Here is a 19,544-nt window from a genome sequence, read left to right as displayed (position 1 = left end):
GTCCCTGGTCTAGTGGAAGGGGAATGGAATGAGGTGAGATTTAAGGTCCCTTCCAACCCAAATCATTCTAGGTTTTGATGATTTTTTGATTTTTTGATGATTCTTGATTTTAAGGACTGCATGACCACAAGGTGTGTAAATCCCACTATACCCAAGCTCATAGCTGTTCTCTCTCACATTTGTTGTTTGTATCCCCTCTCCTGCTGGGTCACAGCTTGGAGCAGGTTTTCCTAGGGCTGTTTCTCAGCTCGGCACTTGGCTCAGTGCCTTGGCCGGTGTTGTGCTGAGCTGAGTGCCCGTTGCTATAATTCTACCTGTTTGTGTCCCTTAATCTGTATTTGTTCCCTTGAAAATGCAGGGAGATCCATTAAAGCAGAGGCACTGGGTAAATACTACCCGCTCCTCACTCCACCAGCACCTGGGATCAGCGATTAACTCTGGGTAAACAGAGCCGACTGCCAGCCAACCCTTGGCCACAGCAAGGGGGGACAGAGGACCCAAAGTGCTCCTCCCCAGGTGTGTGAGGGATGTAAAAGCTGGAGTTGTCAGGACACTGCTGGAGCAGGATGGTGGCATGGAGCTGAAGCTCTGGTGCCTGGTGCCTGGTGCCTATTGGATGTGTCCCGCTGATGGTGTGCCATGGGCGGGATCAGCCCCCAGCAGTATAAATACAGCTGGCAGCAAATCCACCCTGGGGAACAACCGCTGAACCCTGGAGCAAGGAGCAGACTGTGTGGGCTGAGTGAAGGAGGTGCCTAGGAGGAGGCGTGGTGCCAGTGTCCTGTAGGGCCCAACGGCATGTGCTCGATGCCAATGCAGTGCCTGTAGGGCTTCAGCTCAACCAGGACGTGGATCACAGTGCTGGGTCAGATCCATAAGGGCTCCCCAGTAGGCAGCAGGAATGGCAGGAGCTCAGGTGGGACTACCAGGACCTTTCCTGGAGCCTCCAGTTGGGCCTTGCCCCGTCTCTGACTCTGACTCTGACTCAGAGGATGCAGCTGTGGGTGGCACAGTACCCAATGCTGCGGCACAGAACTCCTCCCAGGTCATCCACAGTGGCCACTTCATGGTATCGTGCCCGCACAGCGACTCATTGCCCCGGCGACGGCACCACCATGCCGAGCCTGAGCTGGCTGATCCCCGGAGTATCGACCCGACCCTCACCCGGCTCTTTGAGTGCATGAGCCTGGAGTACAGGTGAGTCCCAGCGCCCTTGCATGTGTCTTATGGACCCCCAGCTAGCTGAAGGCAGAACGCTAGCTGAGCCCTGTTCCCCAGCCAGGAATTTGTTTCCATCTGACCTCCTCCTCCTCTTCTCCATGGGATGTGATGTGCCATATGCTCAGAAATTGCCATCCCAGAAGGTTTCAGGGGGAAAGAGTTGATGTTGGGTTGTTGGCAATGGAGCCAGGTGAGAAGCTTCTCTGTTCATATGTAGCTTGACTCTCCTCCATTCTCCAATGAAATCTGGCATCACTGTGCCCAGCTGTATTTCCCTCAGGGCCAGATCTAGGTCACTCTGTAGAGCAGCAGCGACTCTATGGACAGCTACCACTCAGTTCTTTGGCAATGAAGCCCAGAACAGGAGTCCTGCCTTCCATCCTTGACTCTGCCCCCATGTCCTGAGGTTATTCCATGACATGCAGCAGCACTTGGGACTGGATGGCTGCATAGGTTTTGTCCAAGGTCTCCTGAAAGCTTTCCCCCTTCTCTCCTGCAAAATCAGATGTGTGACTACATTGTTCCCCTGCCACACAAATTGCCAAAGCCCAGTGACAGCTCTCTGGTGACAACAGGACAGACTGCAATGTGTCTCCTATGGCCGTGGTCCACATTCTTGGAGACAGTTCCCCTCCTTTGCCAAGCTCCAAGGTTTTGAGTTCTCTCCAGCATGGCATCAGCATGACTTGCTCTGTTAAAGTCAGTGTCAAACTGCTTGCACAGCTTTCTCAAAATGTCCAAATGTAAAAACCTAGATGATAGAAACATAGTCCTACCATGTGAAAGCAAAACTTCAGCAAAGCAGCCTTTAAGAGGTGCCCATTGCTTCATCCAGGATCTCATCCAGTGGCTGAGCTCTCAGGTTTGCCTTGGAGTCCTTGAGTGATCAATGCAATAGGAAATATGGTCACTGTCAGGACATCTTTGGGGATGCCGGGTGTAGAGACAGCACTCCAAGGGTACCAGTTCCCACACAGCTGTGCACATCTGACCTGTCACCATATCCCAGGTGGTGGATGGGATCATTCCAGTTTGCCAGCAGCCAGCACAGCACAGCTCTGCTGCAAGGGGCTGGGGAAGGCAGTGCTCTGTGGGAGCACAGGGAGCATCAGTGTTGGGTGACCCAGGTGAGGATCATTCTTCCTGATTGGGCAGGTCACCCCTGAGTGTCACAAATAGGAGACACAGAGACACTGGTGGCCTCACTCTCTCTTCCTCTCCCAGCTCTATTCTTTCCATACCTGAGCCCTGCAGCTTTGAGGCTGCAGAAACAGACACTGTCGCATCAAGGTGCTTGAACTACAGATTCATGATGTGCAAGGCAGTGTGCCTCTGGGCTCTGGAGCTCCCAGGCAGAGTGGAAACAGACAGGGTACAAGGGCTTTGGCAGCTGGAGTAGTGTATGTGACTGGGGGCTGGCCGTTCCACTGCAGTCAGGGCTCCATTGCTCCAGTTCTCCCTACCGCCTGGACTCTCAGTGGCTCATTTCCCTCCTGCACTGAGCATGGCAGTGCAGATAGTGGCTCCTATGTAATGGGACACTCACCCAAGCCTTGTCCAGCCTGGCCTTGGACACTTCCAGGGATGGGGCAGCCACAGCTTCTCTGGGCAACCTATGCTGGGACCTCACCACCCTCTCAGGGAAGAATTTCTTCCCAATATCTCATCTAGCCCTGCCCTCTGACACTGTGAAATCATTCCCCCTTGTCCCATCACTCCGGGCCCTTGTCTAAAATCCCTCCTCAGCTCTCTCAGACACTCTTTAAGCTCTGGGGGGGGGGGTTCTAAGGTCTCCCCGGAGCCTTGTCTTCTCCAGGATGGATAACCCCAGCTCACTCAGCCTTTCTTTTGCTAATACATTTTTTACACACTTGTAGGCAGCAGCTGAATAAAGGTATCAGGGTGGGAAAATGGAGTTAAGTGCTCTTGGTGCATTTCTACATTTAGTGTTGTCTGATTTGATATTTCTCTGCATCACCTGCCATTTCACACCTCCCCTCCTAGCCAGGTTCCTAGAGGTAGCACAGCCTCACTTAGGGTCACCAGCCCAATCCTCAAGCTCTCAGGAGAGCACCCACAGTTAAACTCAGACTAACTTCCTAACCAAGGAGAAACCACTGTAAGCTGTCACCTGGGAGGCAATTGTGGCATTCCTCATCCAACCCTCATGCAGGGCAGGGCTAGATCCAAAGCGAGGTCAGGTCGCTCAGGGCCATCACTTTGACAGATGGAACCCTAGGGATGTGAGCCCACCACTTGTCCAGCCTGCCAAGGGCTGCCCCTCTACCACAAGGCATTGCTGTCTGTGGCTCTAGTTTGGGGTTTACCTGTTCCAATTCTTATGTCCATTTCCCCTTGGCCTGTCTCAGCGCATGTTTGAGAACTGTCTGGCTCCATCTCCTCCTTTGGGCAGTTGATGGAAGTAATTATCTCTTCGCCTTTTTCAGGATGAACAAATCCATCCCTCACACTCAGCTTCTGTCATATATTTTAGTCTCCAACCACCTTGATATCCTCCTTCAGGATCACTGCAGTTTGTAATCCTCCCTCTTTGTCCACTGAACACAGTGTCCAGACTTGGCCATAACAGTGTGGAATAGAGGGGAAAACTATCCTGTCTCTATCCTGTCTCCTGGTGAGCTGTGACTACTGCACCCATCTATCCTTTGCTGTCTGGACTCACACCATTTCAAAGGCAACTCACTAAACTTTCCCTAAATATTTTTCAATGGCTACAGCTGGGACTCCTCCCCTCTCCAGCATTCCTTCTCTGCATTTCACAGACATTATATCAGTCCCATCTCAGCCTGAGCAATCATTCTGGGGATATGACTTATCTTCCTTCCATGGGCAGGACTGTGCATCACCCCTTACTGGTAAAGAAATGCTCTCTCCACATCAGGGTTTGCTTCCAGCAGTAACTTGTTTCCTCAGATCCCTCAAAGAGAGGCAACTTCCCTCTCTGAGGTCTTCCTCCTAAGGCCAGGATGAAGCAGTTCCTTTTTGCCTATATTCCAGAACATTTAGAGCAGCTTCCTGCTTAATGATTTTTTCCACTTCTTCTCCTGCAACATCCTGCATTCCTTGAATCCTTCCCTGGAATGTTGTCCCTGCACCCCACCTGGCTGCGTCTCATTACTAAAAAAGTTGAGGGTGGAGCTGAGCTCCCTCACATTTTGGCCTTGGCACGAGAAGGCTCATCCTCTCCATCACCACACCCTCTCCTGTGACTTATTGTTGGGAATCACTGACCTGGGGAACATCCTCCTGAAGGAAGGAAAACTGGGACAGATTGGAAGATGCAAACTGCAGTCACTCATGGTCTTACCTGGCAACATCTGTCTTGTGCTCCAAGAGAGGAGAACTGGCAGGCAGAGACATCAGACTGGGAAGTGACCTGGAGTATACACTCAGCCTCTCTTGTGATTTAAAACAAGGTATCTACTAATTAATCATCTTGTCAGCCTGTCTCCCTTTGGAGAAGAGGAATTGCTGCTATTGATTCTCTAATTCACAGTGCCTTAAATGCTCACACAGGGGTAGTGAACACCAGGCAGACTCCAGGGATGCACTCACTGGAGTTCATCATCCAACCCCATTTTTTCTGGCAGAAGACCTCCATTCTAGGGGGTATGATGAGTGGGAAAGGCTTATGCTTGGGCTAAACCCACCCATGCTGCAATGTAGCTCTGCTGTCATTAGTGACAGGAGTTGCGGCTCCTTTCTTCTGTCAGTCCCCAAGGTTTTGAGGCTGATCCTGTTCAAGGATTGTGCAGAGGGACTGGGCTGGTATGCTGGTGCAGCCCTGCATCTCTCCAGATCACTCCTCTCTTCCCTGCTCCTCTTGCTGCTAATGAAGAGGAAAGTTGCCCATGTTGCCGTGAAATCAGGGACTGCAACACCTGAAACTGCTCGATGGGTAAATGAATCACAGACCAAACAAGGTGCTGCTGGACCCACGTCAGTGTTGGACCCAGGCTGAGCCCTGTTGCCACCTCACCCTGTCCCACAAACACCCTGTAGCCAGTGGCAGGATCTGTGTCCCCCTCCTTCTGTATAGGGCAGCAGGACCCCTAGCCTTTTTGGGGTGCCCTATACCCTTCCCACGGTTCAATGTGAAATTTGCATCCATTTCCCCAGGGGAGATATTTGCAGTGAAGGGTGTGGCCCTTTTCAAGGCAAAGCAGGGAGCAAAGATCAACCTGTTGAGCCCCAAAACTAAAAGGATCATTAAGGGGGAAAAAAGGCATTTGCTGGTAAAGTTCAAAGGCGTCTCACAGTTGCCTTCAGGCCCCACAGCAATTCCTAGCTATGGCCCACTGGCCTCACACGAGGCCAAGGTGTGTCCCACACGCTCAGGCTGCTCTCCTCAGCAGCCTGAGTGAGTGAAGTGAAGTGAGTGAGTGAAGAACACGGCCTTGACCTGCAGGATCTGGCCTTGTGCCCAGGAATTCTGTCCCTTCCATTGGCTCCTCCACTTGGCACCATCTTGCTGTTTGCCTTGTGCACCTGGGGAAAGTTCAAAATCCTGGTAATAGTGGAGTGGTCAGTGTCAGCCTTAACTCTCTGCAGGCTGGAGTCACAGGTCCTTCCCTAGGCCCTGGGGTCATGTCAGGCTGGGTCTCCCCCGGGAGACCATCTCCATCCACTCCTGCACTTGCTCCTAGACACATCCCTGCATCAGGCTCTGGAATTGTAGGGGTCCCTAGTTCTTCCCCCTCTGCCAGAGGCAGATTTCAAGACAGGTCAAAACAGAACCCACCAAAATCATTTGAGCACACTTAGAAGTTTCACAAGCTTGAATGAACACGTCAGAGGCTTCATACGCCACTCTCATCCCCAGCACCTCCCTGGGGACACAGCCTGGTGGCACCTGGAGGGGCTGGGAACAGGGGATACAGCACCCTGACACCAGTTCAGCCTCCACCTTTTCTGTTCCACACGTGTACCAAGGAGACATGAGAGTCAAAGCAGCACCAAGATACTTAGGGTACAAACTGCCTGATGGAGAGGGACATGGCTCCTGGAATTTTTCTCCTCAGCTGAAAAAAAAAAAAAAAAAAAAAAAAAAAAAAAAAAAAAAAAAAAAAAGAGAAAGCAAAAAAAATCCCAGAAAAATAATCCCTTGCTTGCTCTTAATTTTGCAACTTCTCACTTTTTGGAACTTCTATTTGCTCTGGAATTGTGATCCACTGTAGCCAATAATTAGATCTGAGGTGGCTTTTTCCAGCTGCAGCCAGCACTCAAAGGGACACCTGGAGCTCCTGGCATTGCCCCGGGGCCATTGGGAGAGCTGGAGAGGTGAAATGGACCCCAAAGTAAGGCAGAGGGACCCTGGCCTCCCCTGCAGAGCTCCTGGGGCAGCAGATCCTCAGGACCTCCCTGGTGCTGCACATGAGGGGTTGTGTCCCTCGGCTGGATGGGAATAAGACAAGGAGTGAAATGAGGCTTCCTGCACTGCAGGTCCCATCAGGGACATCACCACCATCACTACGATGAGCTGCAGAACAAACACAGCTGCCTCTGGGAACCAGGAAATGGGAAGCAGGGAGCCCAGCTCAGGCTGGGGGTACAGGTTTTCTGGGATCAGTGTGGAGAAGAGGCTGAGGCAGCTCTGGCTGAAGGCACGTGTCACTCTGTATCTGTATTGGAGCATAGGCAAGTGTCCCTTAACATCCTGAATATCCTCCAGCCATCCTCCTGCCTTCCCCGACCCTCCACAATGGGGACCCTGACTGCCCCAGCTGAAGGCAACATTTTCAAGCCTTGCTTGGTGTTAAAGGGAGGGTCAGAATTAGCTGCCCAAACACTGTGATGAGGCAAGAGCCACTACAGTACATGTCACCATGCATCTCACCTGGGCAGGAGACCTGCTTTCCTGTCCCCCAGGACCAGGACACAGCTGGCTTGGTCAGGGGCAGCAGGATCTCACCTCAAAGCTGGGGTTCAAATGTTAAGGAATCAATGCCTCAGGGTGCTGTGCTTTAATTCAGGGGTTTGAGAAGCCTCCTGTGGATCTACAAAGCTCAGGATTTAGTTCTGTGCTGCTCCCAGAGTGTGCAAGAGCTTGGAATGCTTCTACAGGTGCCTGGCAAGCATCTGCAGTGGAGCCACATGGCTGTACCTGCTGCTGATTTGCCACTAGGCTGGTGGCCCCTGGGCATCTTTCAAGGTGGTCCTCTCAGCTTCCCCTTTGCTTGGTGTTTCAGTGGGAAGCTGGTATCTCCAAAGTGGAAGAATTTCAAGGGGCTGCGGCTGCTTTGCTGGGATAAAATTCGACTCAACAATGTGATCTGGAGAGCATGGTACATCCAGTGTGAGTATGGGCCAGATCCCACTCTGTCTGCCAGATGCCAGGCTGTGCCAGTGGGCTGGGGCTGGCATCGGAACAACCATGTGCAGGTGCAGAGGTAGGAATGGGGCATGGATACAGTCAGCTGTATTCTCCCCTGTGCAGATGTGGAGCGAAGGAAAAACCCTGTGTGCAGCTTCATCACCCCTCTGGAGGGCATGGAGGCTGATGAGCACCGAAAACCAGAGGTAGGGCAGGGTCCCTTGCAGCTCTCTGGGACAGCAGCAGTCTGTGTGGCACAGCAGGGATCTGGGGACGCATTGCATTTCATAGATTTGCTGGAAAAGGTGTTTCCGATATGGAACAAGGAAAGCAGCCTTGGTTGTGGGGTGCTGGGGCTGGAGAGCTAAGCCGTGATCCCCTGTGCTGCCCCCCAGGCTGTTGTGCTGGAGGGCAACTACTGGAAACGCCGCATTGAGGTGGTGATGAGGGAGTACCACAAATGGAGGATCTACTATAAGAAGCGGGTGAGTGTCTCCGTCCATGCTGCTCCCCATCCTGTGGCAGTGTCAGCAGTGGGACGGAACAGTGTGCCCAACCTGCAGCCATGACTGACAGGGCAGACGTGACAGGCTTTTGCCAGCGTGGGAGGTTGATGCTGGCTGGCCCCCTGAGCTCCCCCTGCCTGGGGGATGACATTGGCTGTCTTCTCCTTCCAGCTCCGAAAGTCCACACGGGAGGGAGAGACCTCCAGTCCAAAGCAGGTGAGTGCTGAGAAAGGGTGGGAAGTGGGAGAAAGGGGAGCACAATTTGGACCCCTTCGCTGGGCAGAAGGACAAAGAAAATCCCCAGGGCATGATAAGCCCATTGGAATGGAATGCTAAGCATCTGGGATGCTGGATTCACCCTCTGGAAGCAGCAGTGTGCCAGTCATTAAGGTTTGGAGGGAGCAAACACTGCAGGGAGTATGGGAGCTGCCAGAAGGAGCAGTCAGGGAGACAGACATGGACCCCTACCCACCAAAGGTGTCCACTGGGCTCCTTTGCTCTACCTCATGCAGGATGAAGATGTCTGGAGGCCAACGGAGAAATGGTGCAACCAGCTCTTCTGCAACGTAGTGCCCATGCTGCTTGGGGATGAGGAGGAGGAGTGTGGGAGCAGGCAGCATTTCGATTTGGACACCTTCCTCTCAGACATATCTGACACCCTCTTCACCATGACACAGACGCCCAGCACCCACGAGGCACTCCCTGAAGATGGTAGGTGCTGCAGACTATGCTTCAGCAGGATGTGGAGGAAGAATCCAGATGCTACATCTGGGCTTAGCTCCTGAGACCTGCCAGTCATGTCTTTTGGGCAGGCAGGGTCCTCTGGCATCTGCCATGATGAAGCAGGGGAAAGGGATGTTCCTGTCCTGCCCAAACAGGAGCCACCAAGGGAGGGGATGCTTAAGGAGTGTTTGGGCAGGGTGGGATCATCCCCTTCTCCTGTGGTTCCCTATGCACCAGCATGTGCTGTCCCAAGGCTGAGCTCCCCAGGGATCACCCAGCACCATCAAGGACTTCGCCCCAGCCCACAGGGCAGGTCCTGCTTCCATGGCCACTCTTTGATGTCCCTACTTGGCCATGTCCCTTGGGCATCTGCAGCTCCAGCCAGGTCCTATGCCAAGAATCAGCCTTTCACTGGGGTTCCTGGGAACTGGATGAAGCCCTAGAGGTGCTGATGGACATAGCGGTGGGATGGGATGGCCCTGGCTCTCCACAGGGTAGGCACTTATCTCCCTGCCCAGGGCAAGGTGCAGTGATACAGGGTGACTCGGGGGTGACACAGAGATGTGGCAGCCAGGTAGGTGTCAGGACAGTGGTGGGAGCAGTCCTCAAGGTGGGTCTTGGGGATGCAGTGGCTGGGCCTTGATGTTCCAGCTCTGCCCTCTTCCAGCATATGTTGGGAATGCTGACATGATACAGCCGGATTTGGCACCCCTGCAGCCCAGCCTGGATGACATGGACATATCAGGTAAGAGGCAGCCTGGATATGGTACCACATCCCTCACAGCCCTGTGCCCTGTGACTGCCTAAAATGAAGGATCACAGGTTTGGCCTGGTAGCAGTGGGAGCTGCTGAGAGAGGCAGAAAGCACTGGACATCCAATGGCTTTTCCAATGGGAAAAGCAGCATGGATGGGTATGGGTAGGGGTTGAGGGCAGAGCCTAGTTGTGCCTGCCTGTCCCTGGAAAGAGCCATGGAAGGTCAGGAAGGGCTTGGCCAGGAGCTGTGGGAGGGGATTTCTATAAGACGGTATTTCCAGGAGTGCCAAAGCCCCTCATTTTGGCTCCAGATAGAGGAAGGACAATTGTCCCCCAGAGGAAGAGGAAATTTCTAGAGAGTAGGTTCTGCTGAGCCCCTCCTCACCCCACTGCCCAGCCAGCCTGGCTGGTTGGCTTGGAGCTGGTACTCTGCACTGGGCTGTGCTACATCCCCTGGGGACAAGTCACTGTCCCTGCCAGGCTGCCCAAAGACAAGTCTGGTGCTGGTTTCCAGATGGGGCAGGGGGGCTGCTGAGAGAACACCAGCAAGTGGGCAGTGGCAAACTCCTCCATGCTGCCATGCAGGCTCTGAGGTGTGAATGTCCATGCAGTCAGCTGGTCCCAGCAGTGTCCCCAAATGCTAGGGCAAGGCACTATTAGGGACCAGCTTTGCCCTCAAACATGCCAGAGCTGGTGGCCTGGGCACACTGTGCAGGGGGGAAGCCAGTGGGGGTCGGTGGGTACCCAGCTATAGCTAGTAGCCTTGGGCAGCACCAGCATCTCCAGACCCCTCTGTGACCACTCTGGAGCTCTATGGCCCATCTCCACTTCCTCCAGGAGGAGGAAAAAAGGGTACTTGCACCATATGGCTGTGGGGTGTTGCAAGACCAGATGCTGGTAGGGAACAGGCTGGGTAGCTGGTGTCATAGGTGCCCTTAGGATGGATGTTTCTGTGATGGATGAGGTGGGAAGACTCCTGCCAGCACCCTCTCAACTCATTCCAACCAGAGATCCCATCAGAGTGAGACGTATTTGGAAGAGGGTCTGTTGCCATGGCTGGTGCTTCACCTTCTGTCCCCTGGTGCCCCAAGTGGGCATCAGTTGCTGGAAGGTGCAACAGCTCCAAGTGGGTAAATTGACACTTGATAAGTGTCCCTTATCCTGAGAGGTCCTGTATGATGTCACAGCAGCAGCTCTAGCACTTCTCTGAAGACCCATCATGGCCTCAAACTGAGCAGGAGAAGGCAGGTGGTTCCTTTCTGAACCAATACATCAGTCAGGTTGGCTTTTTTCTTGGAAAAAGGCCTGTGTTTTGCTTCAGGGTGCTTCTTGGCAACGGGATGCATCTTACTGCAGACCACAACATCACAAGGAAACATCCCTTCTTGCCCTGACCATGTCCAGCACCTCAGCCCAGGGACACTGCTGGGGCTGCGGATGGTCCCAAGTCTAGCTGTGGCTCCTGGTCTGCCAGGCTATTGTGTCCTGAGACAGAGCAGCATCCCATGGGTGCTTGGAGACCTGCCGGTGGGAGTTTTGTCCTGGACAGAACAGCTTCCTGGGTGATATGGTGTTACATTTGAGCACTATGTAGGCCATGTAGCCCTGGGGCTGTGGGGAGAGTGGGGGGAGGAGATTGAGGTGCTGGGTGCCAGCCAACCCAATTGTGTCCCAAAAGGTCACTTTTTCAGCAGAGCAGGCAACTTGGGAGCAAGGATCACCCAGCAGCCTCGTGCAAAGCTATGCAGGGCAGGCATGTGGGGTGGGCACCATGGGGTCACAGGGCTGTCATTGTGGCGTGGTGTGCCTGTCAGTCAGTGCCTGCAAACTAATCCCCAAATGAGGAAGCATTTCGTGTCTGTGGCGGGTGCTGGAGTGTGATGTGAGGCAGATGGAGAAGTCCTGATGGCAGAGGCGAGGAAGGAGTCCAGCCCTGTGCCCTGCTGGTACCGTGCTCCAGGTAGGATCAGTGCTGGCACTGGGGTTGGGCTGTCTGTTCCATGGGGTGGCTAATGCAGCAGGGCCCTTCCCAAAGCCTGGGACAAGTGCTGGAGGGTCTTTGGGTTGGGAAGGCCCAATCACATCGGAAAGCATTCCCAGGTTTGAGGAGGATACCAAAGGTGTGGTTTGCTGACCATGCAGGCTCTTCTCCCTTGAGCAGGCTTTGCCTTGGCCATGCCACACTGCCTGGTGTGAAATAGGGCAATGCGACAGTGTGGAGGAACATGGGCAAGAGCTATGGGGTGAGGAAGGGGCAGGAGAAAGGGAGGACAAGGCTCCCAGGGCTGCCAGCCACCTTTCATCACTGTAGCACAGTGAGAGGTACAAGAGAGTCTGACAGGCATGGTGAGAGGCCCAATCGGATCTGACAGACTGGGTACCACAAGTGCCTATAAATAGCTGCAGAGCTTCACTGCCGGTGGCAGGGACATCCTGGTGTGGGCATGGCTGAGGTGGGGGCAATGTGGGGCTAGACTGCATCCCAGGAAGGCCAAGCTCCTGCCTGGCAGCATTGCGGCACACACAGTGTTGGCCTGTGGAAAGGATGGGATGGCCCTGACATGCTGTCAGGGATTCACTGTGCCTGTGGCAGGAGTAAGGGGCAGTCTGAGAGCTAACTGGGACATCTCGGCAGTGGTTCTGTCCTGTCTCACATCAGTGTTCCCCTCAGATGGCAGAGCATGGCATGCTGGAATCATCACCGTGCCCAGTCCCATGGCATCCCACAGTGCTGGTTTGTTTGCTCCTCTGGTGTAGATTCAGCAGAATGTCAGGCTTTTGTGAATCCCAGCCGGGGCACCCCAGGTGCTGGAGCCTGGACCACAGATGGTACCCTGAGCATGTCTGTGCACACCAGGCATGCAGAACTGGCAGCAAGGCCTGGAGCTGGCACTGCCAGTGTCAGCCAAGGGCTGGAGAGCTGGGTGCTTCCCAAAGGAGATGCAAGTGCCTGTCCCCAGTGGCTGCTCAGGCACAGCGCTGTGCCAGGGGCTGCCAGGCAGCAAACCCAGTGAACCCTCCTGCTCCATCCTACAGGAAAGCATCCAGCAGTGCCATCTGTGTCCCAGAGTCATCCTCCCCATGAAAAACCCTCCCTGTGGTGATGCCAGAACCAGCACTGACATAGGCATTGAGCCAAGGCATTCATGTGCCCTGGAAGACAGCTGCCAAAAGTGTGAAGCCAGCCCTTTGTGCTGTGGTGTCTGGGGCTGCGGAAGGACCAGGGTTGTGGGAAGAAGAGAGGAAGGGAGCTGGAGTCGCTGCAGGGTCACGCGGCTCAGCTTCAGGAAGGCCATGGGATGTGGTTAGCCGCAGGTTGCATGCACAGCAGTGCTGGACTGGGCAGCACAGAACTTGTAACAATGCCAGGGAACCATCCCCACGGTTTGGGAATGCCATGACCTGGTTGTCCATCCCCTCTGCTGTGGCTGGCCCCTAGCCAGGGTGTCACAGTCCCTGCCCCAGCCTGGGGCTGATATAGCAACACACACCCCTGGGAACAGCTCTAGGGCTGGAGCACGTGGAGCTCAGCTGGGTGTTGGGGATGGGATCCCCACACTTGGGTGGGTTTTTCTGCATCTATGCATATGCAACATTGGCCCTGGGTGAAAATGTGCTGGAGCTGCCCTCATCCCAAAAAGTGTAGAGCTGCCAGGGTATGGCTCCACCCCTCATGCCCCAGAGTGTCACTCTCCTCTTCAGGCAGGTCCACTTATGCCAGTCACTGTGTCTCCACTTGGCTCTGCAGAAATCTTCACCAGCCACCGGCCACCGCCATCTCAGACACAACCGGGCTACCAGGATCCATCCTGTTTCTCACCCTTGGCTGAGCCCCAGTTAAGCAGTGGAGGGTTCCTGATGGGTTCTCGGGGTCTGCCTGTGAGCCCTGAGGCCCCACTCCTACCTGGCAACCTCCTCCAGGTGAGTGGAATCCCATCCTGCAGCCTTAAGAGTGGTGTACCAGTCACCTGTCCTGACCCTGCCATGTCTTCTGCAGCCCAGTGGTGTCTCCCAGCTCAGCCTCCACAGCGCCTTCCTGGGCTCTGAGCTGCCCTTGGCCCCCCTGCCCCCTGAACCCCTCGATGTGGCACCCAGCAGCCTCAGCCCCCAGCTCCGACACAAGCCCACACTGCAGTGCGACTTCCCTGGCAAGTGCCTCAGCCTGGAGCCACCAGCACCCCACTATGTCTCCCCCATCCCATCCCCCCGCGCACCACTGCTGAGCCTGGAACCCCTCTTCTCCCCTCCCTCAGCCCCCTGCTCTAAGTTCCCCTACAGCAGTTCACCTGACCCCTCGCTTGTCACCCACCCTACCTCCCCTCTCTCAAGCCCTTGCTTTGCCCCCTACGTCCCAGGGCTGGGGTATGCCACAGGCATGGGGCCCCAGGGGTACCCCAGCCCTGCTGTCTCCCAGCTCCTTCCCTCCACCCTGCTGGGCAACCCCAGGTTTGCCCCCACCAAGGGGCTGCCCCAGGGTGGGGGTGGGCGGCCCAAGGTGAAGCCCAGTGGCACCAAGGCAAGGAGGCTGCCAGGACACCCCCTGTCCCACCTGCCCGAGCCCAACCCCTGCCCGAGCCAGCTCCTGACCACAGGTAACAGGGTTGGGGGGCTGTGGGGGGACACAGGAGTGAGATGGGGGGCACGCTATTGTGGAGATCAGAGCGGAGACCCCATTTCTCCCTGGGGTTGGGACACGGGGAATACTGGGCAGGGCACATGGTGGTCCCCATAGCAGGGTAGTGAAACCATGCCTGAGGGATCACCCTAGCTTCAGTGGCCTCAGAGGGAGATGCAGCCCAGCCCTGGGACTTGGCTAAGGGCACTGCTGGGAAGTTCTTGTGTCCCCAGTCTGGTTTCTATGGCCCTGTTAGCACAACAGGCTGGGGGGGGGGCGGGGTCACTGGTGTCCTGCCTGATATGCTGCCTGTGGGTGTGATGGGACAGGTGCCCTGGGCATTGTCATGGCCCTCTGCTTGCTTGAGGAGGGGCTGGGGCTCCCTGCCTGCACGAAGCTCCTGAGAACATCCCTTTTGTGAAGAGAACAGGCTCCTCCTCCAGAGGTGCATCCCTGTTCTCTGGGGCAATCCAGCAGGGAAGGGGCTGCAGCAGTTCTGGTGCAACGAGGGGCTGGCTGTCTCCTGGGGCAGGGACGGTCACCCCAGCACCTCCCATCTGCTCCCTCCCTCCTCAGCCAAGCAAGACCTGGCACTGGATACTCCTTGCCCGATGGGTGCAGGACTCATGCCCACAGCCCCAGCCTCCCCGGTAAGCACCCAGCAACCCCCTGGGCTGGGAATTGCCTTCTCCTGGCTGCTGGGGAAGGGGTGGAGATGGGCTCTGGGGGCCACACTTTGCTGTGGGCTGGACAGAAATGGAGGGGAGGGGGCATGTGGCTGAGTGGCTGGGGATGGCAGGAGTGGTCTGAGTTTCTTCTCCTTGGTAAAAGAACCAAGGCAGAAGTGAGAGACATCCCACTTTCAGGGCCCCTTTCCTGTGGTGCTGGGGCTGCTCCTGCAGATGGATGGCACGAAGCTGCACATCCCCTTTCCCCACACCCTCATGGGGGTTTGGCTGCCAGTGCCTGGGAAATGGCCCACCTGATGTGCATGGGGTGCTGATCCTCCAATTTCCCTTCCCTCTGCCTTCTCCCAGCAGCAGAGCACCATCCCCAAAGTCTCTGCCACCTTCCTCTCCAGAATGGCCCAGATGAGCCCAGGACTGGCTCCTGGCTCCAGCCCTTCCCAAGTGTTGCTGCACACAGTGGGCACACAGCCGGGCCCCCTGCAAGTCCCCAAGGCAGAGCAGCTGTCCCCCACCTTGGCTTGTGGTGAGTCTGGAGCACACCAAGGAGCTCCACAGGGCACGGGGATTCCTGCAGAGAGCTTGGACCAAACACGGTGGGAATTTTCATTTTGTCTTCAATCCCAGCTATTTCCATTTATCCAGTTGAGCATGGAGGGTTCCTTCAGTGCCCCTTCCTCTGCCTCTTTCTCCAGCAACAAAAGCAGAAAAGGGAAAGACAAAAATGGAGCAAAGCCAGACTGTGGTTTTGAAACCCCAGAGCTTGGTTTCGGAGCAAGTAGCATCCGCTTTCACCCTCAATAATCAGTGAGGCTGCTGGAAACCAACCTCTCATGTTGTTCCCAGTTTAGTTTGGTGCTGCACACCACAACCTTGCTGCCCTCACAACTCTCTCCACACAATTTCCACCCCAAGAAGTGCCGGGAATTTTAAATGTCAAAACCCAGATCCCATTTCTGAGCATCTGTAAAATGAGTGGGATTTGGGATAATGCATACTTGGAGGTTGAAGTGGAGCATCCTCATCAGCTGAGTGGGGTGGCTTGTCCTGGGGTGGAGGCAGCACTGTGGGATGCCCCTCTCTGCCCGTCCCAGGTGCTGAGACATCATCTTGTCATAAGTGCTGTTGCTATCCCTCTCTTCATAATAGCATCTTCCCTTTTTCAGGCAGTGACTGGCCCAAGCCCAGCCAGGCTTCCCCAGGACCCACTGCGAGGCTGGGCACTAACTTCTCCCTGCACCAGCCTGTGTCCCGTCCAAAAAGGCCTGAGTCCAGCAAGGTATGGCAGGAGCTGCCAACTTCATGTGCACCCCCCTTTCCTCCTTCTCCCAAGACATCATCCACCCTCACTTCAAGCTTTGGGCCAGCCTGTCCTCAGTGGGGCTGGTGGCCCATAGTTGTCCCTGCTGCTGGGAGGTGCCTGACGGTGCTGACCTGCAGCTGGAGAGCCGGCGCATCACACACATCTCCGCTGAGCAGAAGAGACGCTTCAACATCAAGCTTGGCTTCACCACGCTGCACAGCTTGGTGAGCACACTGAGTGCTCAGCCCAGCATCAAGGTGAGCATCCAGGGCCAGCCTTAGGTATGCAGGGACATGGCATCACTCAGAGATGCTGCATTCCTGCTGCGACCCACAGCACAGAGCTCCTCTCCTGGGCCCCAGCCTGTGGTGCAGGTGGCTGGAGCACACAGCAGGCACACAGTGCGGCTGTGCAAGGGTGGTCTGGGCTCCCTTCCTCTCTCACCCCACGGTCCCCCAGGTCAGCAAGGCCACCACCCTGCAAAAGACAGCCGAGTACATCTGCAAGCTGCAGCAGGAGCGGGCAGCTCTGCAGGATGAGGCACAGCGTCTGCGGGAGCAGATTGAGGAGCTCAATGGCTCCATCAAGTAAGGGGGCCATGGCTGGGGGAGATGGGGGAGCACTGCCTGCTTTGGGGTAGCCAGGCAGGGCAAGCAGCAGTGCCAGACAGCAGCAAGACATGGCAGGTCTCCCTGGAGCACTTCCCAGCTGACTGTCTCTCCTCAACCCTCAGTGTGGCAGGGCTGATGCTCAAGAGACAGGATGGAGCAGGGCCAGGTCGCACACATGCCCTGGTAGAGGGACATTGGCTGGCAACTCCTGCTGAGCTTCTGTGGCTCCCAGCCTCCCGAACAGGGTCCCACAACACTGGTTGTGCTCCACAGCCTGTGCCAGGAGCAGCTGCCGGCCACAGGGGTGCCCATCACGCGCCAGCGCTTCGACCACATGCGCAGAATGTTCGACGAGTATGTTCGCTCCTCCACACTGCAGAACTGGAAATTCTGGATCGTATCCTTTGGGGCCAGTGCCTGCTGCTCCCTCTCATCCCCCACCAGACACCAGGTGCTCTCATTCATCTGCTGCTACTGGGTCTTTGGTGTCCCTCAAGCTCAGGAGGCTTTGGGGACCACAGGGAGGTGTTTCCCAGCCAAAATCACATGGTGGAAACATGCTGATGTTCTGTGGTTAGAAGGGGTATTCTTCTCCAAGGGATAAAAAACAGTTGGATAAATGGTCCTCAGGGAGAAGGGAAGTGGAACTAAGCTTATGGAAGGAACTGCTCCTGAGATGACATGGGAACTGGCTCTGAGAGGCAGCAGCCATGGATTAGGAAAGGTCCAGACACAAAGGCTGGGGACATGATGGCTTGGTCTTAGTGGTTGCATGGCATACCCTAGAAACACGGGGATGGAGAGGATCAAGGGCCAAGGAACCTGTGGGCAAAGGGCTGTATCTGCTCCTATGTGAGCACAGATTAGACATGCTGGGACTCACTGGCAGAGCCTGTGTGTGAGGTCCGTGAAATCCCAAGTGGCAGAATGATGAAAGACACTGCTTCCCATGGTCCCATCCAGCACAGGACATCTGGAGAAGGCAGAGGTGACTTCTGATGCAGAGCTGGGGAGCTCCTTCCTTAGGACATGAGGTATCATAAAGCCAACATGGGCTCCAGGACATGCTTGTGTGGAGGTATTTCTGTGGAATACTGCCTGCACAAAATGACGAGGCTGGTCCCCGCAGGCTGGGAGCAACAAGGGAACTTATGAGACACACTGGTGTCCCGCCTTGCCCCTGAGCACTTTGCTAGCTGGTTCCCTGACCTGCTCTGCAGGACATGTCTTGTGTCTCAGCAACCTTTTCTGGCAGCTCCAGCGATGACAAGAGTTTTGCATCTCTTCCACTGCCTACCCAGGTGACATTCATGCCATCATCCCAGCAGCTTGGGCTAGTGCCAGGTGTGGTGCTGTGCTGGGAAGGCACTCAGCAGGTCTGTTCCATGGCCTGTTCTGCTGCCCTAGCAGTTCTGCTCCATGTCCAGACAAGAAAGTCTCTTCTGCTGCCATAGGAGGGTGATGCCCACACTGGGAGGAGTGAGACCATTGTCATTGCAAAACTGGTCCTTAACTCCTCTGATCCCACCAGTTCAGTATCATCATCCGGCCCCTCTTCGAGTCTTTCAATGGCATGGTGTCCACAGCCAGCATGGAGAGCCTCACCCAAACATCCCTCGCCTGGCTGGACCAGCACTGCTCCCTGCCAGCACTTAGGCCAAGTAGGTGGCCCTGTGCCTGGCTGTGGCCCCTGAGCAAGTTGGGTTGGCATGGAATGAGGGAAAGGCAGAGGGGAAAAGGACAGGGGTGTCCTGGGGAATAGCAGGGCTGATCTGTAGGATGTCCTGGGGCTCGTGCTCAGTGCTTTCCCGTGCTCCTGTCACATCCATGCCCCAGCTGAGCCAGAAGTGCCCTAACCCCGTGTCTGGCAGGGCAGGCCCAGTCCACCCCAAAGCCCCTTCTCAGGGTGAGTTTCCCTTCACCGCGTCTGCTGGGGCTGCAGGAGCGACCAGCGCCACCGTTACAGGGGCTGGAGTGGGGCCGGGCAGCGCCGTCTTCCCCAGGACGGGTCACGCCTTCTAGCCCCCTATCCCTTGTCCCTGCAGCCGTCCTGAGCTCCCTGCGACAGCTGAGCATCTCCACCTCCATCCTCAGCGACCCGGCCAGGGTCCCCGAGCAGGCGGCGCGGGCAGTGGCGGCGCTGGGACGGCCCGGCGCCTCCTCCTCCTCCTCCTCCTCCTGACTGCTCTGGGGCCTCCGGGGTGTCCCACGGGCACCGGCGTGCGGAGCCGGGACTGCACGAGGTCTGTCCCACCCCGTTCCCCTGCAATAAAGGACTTGCTGCACTACGGATCCCGCGCAGTTCTTCAGCCCCGGGGCCGCTTTGGGCACGGCCGGGAAGGGTGGAGGAGGACCAGGACCTGAGGAGGATGAGACTGGAAGGGGTGAAACCCGTTACTGGGAGGGGGGGCAGGGGCTGGGGGGGGTGAGGGAAACCGAGGTTGGGGGTAAGTGAAAGAAGAAGCTGGGGGGGGGCGGGAAGTTAAGGTAAGAGCTGGCGGGGGGTGATTCCCGGGGCTTGGGGGAGCAAGGACTGGAGGGGTGCCGGGGTTGGGGAGCATGAGGGCAGGGGCTAGGGGGACAGCGACCGGGGTGGAGTAGACGTAGAAGCTGAGGGTGGGATGAGGGGAGCCTGGGCTGTGTGGAAGGCACGTGCTTGGGGTGGTCAGGTGCTGGAGGGGGGGGGGGGTGTTAGAAGTGGGTCTGGGGGGTTGACAGGGCTTTGTGGGAGGCGGGGGCTGAGAACAGCGGCCGGGACGGGCTCGGGTGTGTCCGGGGCTGAAGGGGCCC

General features: G+C 56.1%; 1 protein-coding gene across 1 annotated transcript; it reads left to right on the top strand.

Annotated features, from left to right (window-relative positions):
• Positions 1 to 700: 700 nt before the first annotated feature.
• Positions 701 to 18,936, top strand: MLXIPL (MLX interacting protein like; the record flags this gene model as incomplete). The annotated part of the gene is made up of 17 exons (XM_083875324.1): positions 701 to 1,197; positions 7,431 to 7,537; positions 7,679 to 7,761; positions 7,951 to 8,040; positions 8,233 to 8,277; positions 8,574 to 8,772; positions 9,452 to 9,529; positions 13,288 to 13,460; positions 13,537 to 14,131; positions 14,731 to 14,804; positions 15,192 to 15,366; positions 16,007 to 16,119; positions 16,281 to 16,400; positions 16,603 to 16,730; positions 17,028 to 17,151; positions 18,286 to 18,415; positions 18,800 to 18,936. Exons 1-17 carry the CDS (start codon positions 902 to 904, stop codon positions 18,934 to 18,936), a joined length of 2,667 nt encoding a protein of 888 aa, XP_083731450.1. The 5' UTR covers positions 701 to 901.
• Between the last annotated feature and the right edge of the window lie 608 nt (positions 18,937 to 19,544).

Source organism: Zosterops lateralis (genome assembly GCF_965231275.1).
Source record: "Zosterops lateralis genome assembly, chromosome: 19".
NCBI lineage: Eukaryota > Metazoa > Chordata > Aves > Passeriformes > Zosteropidae > Zosterops > Zosterops lateralis.
This window is presented reverse-complemented; position numbering and strand designations above follow the sequence as displayed.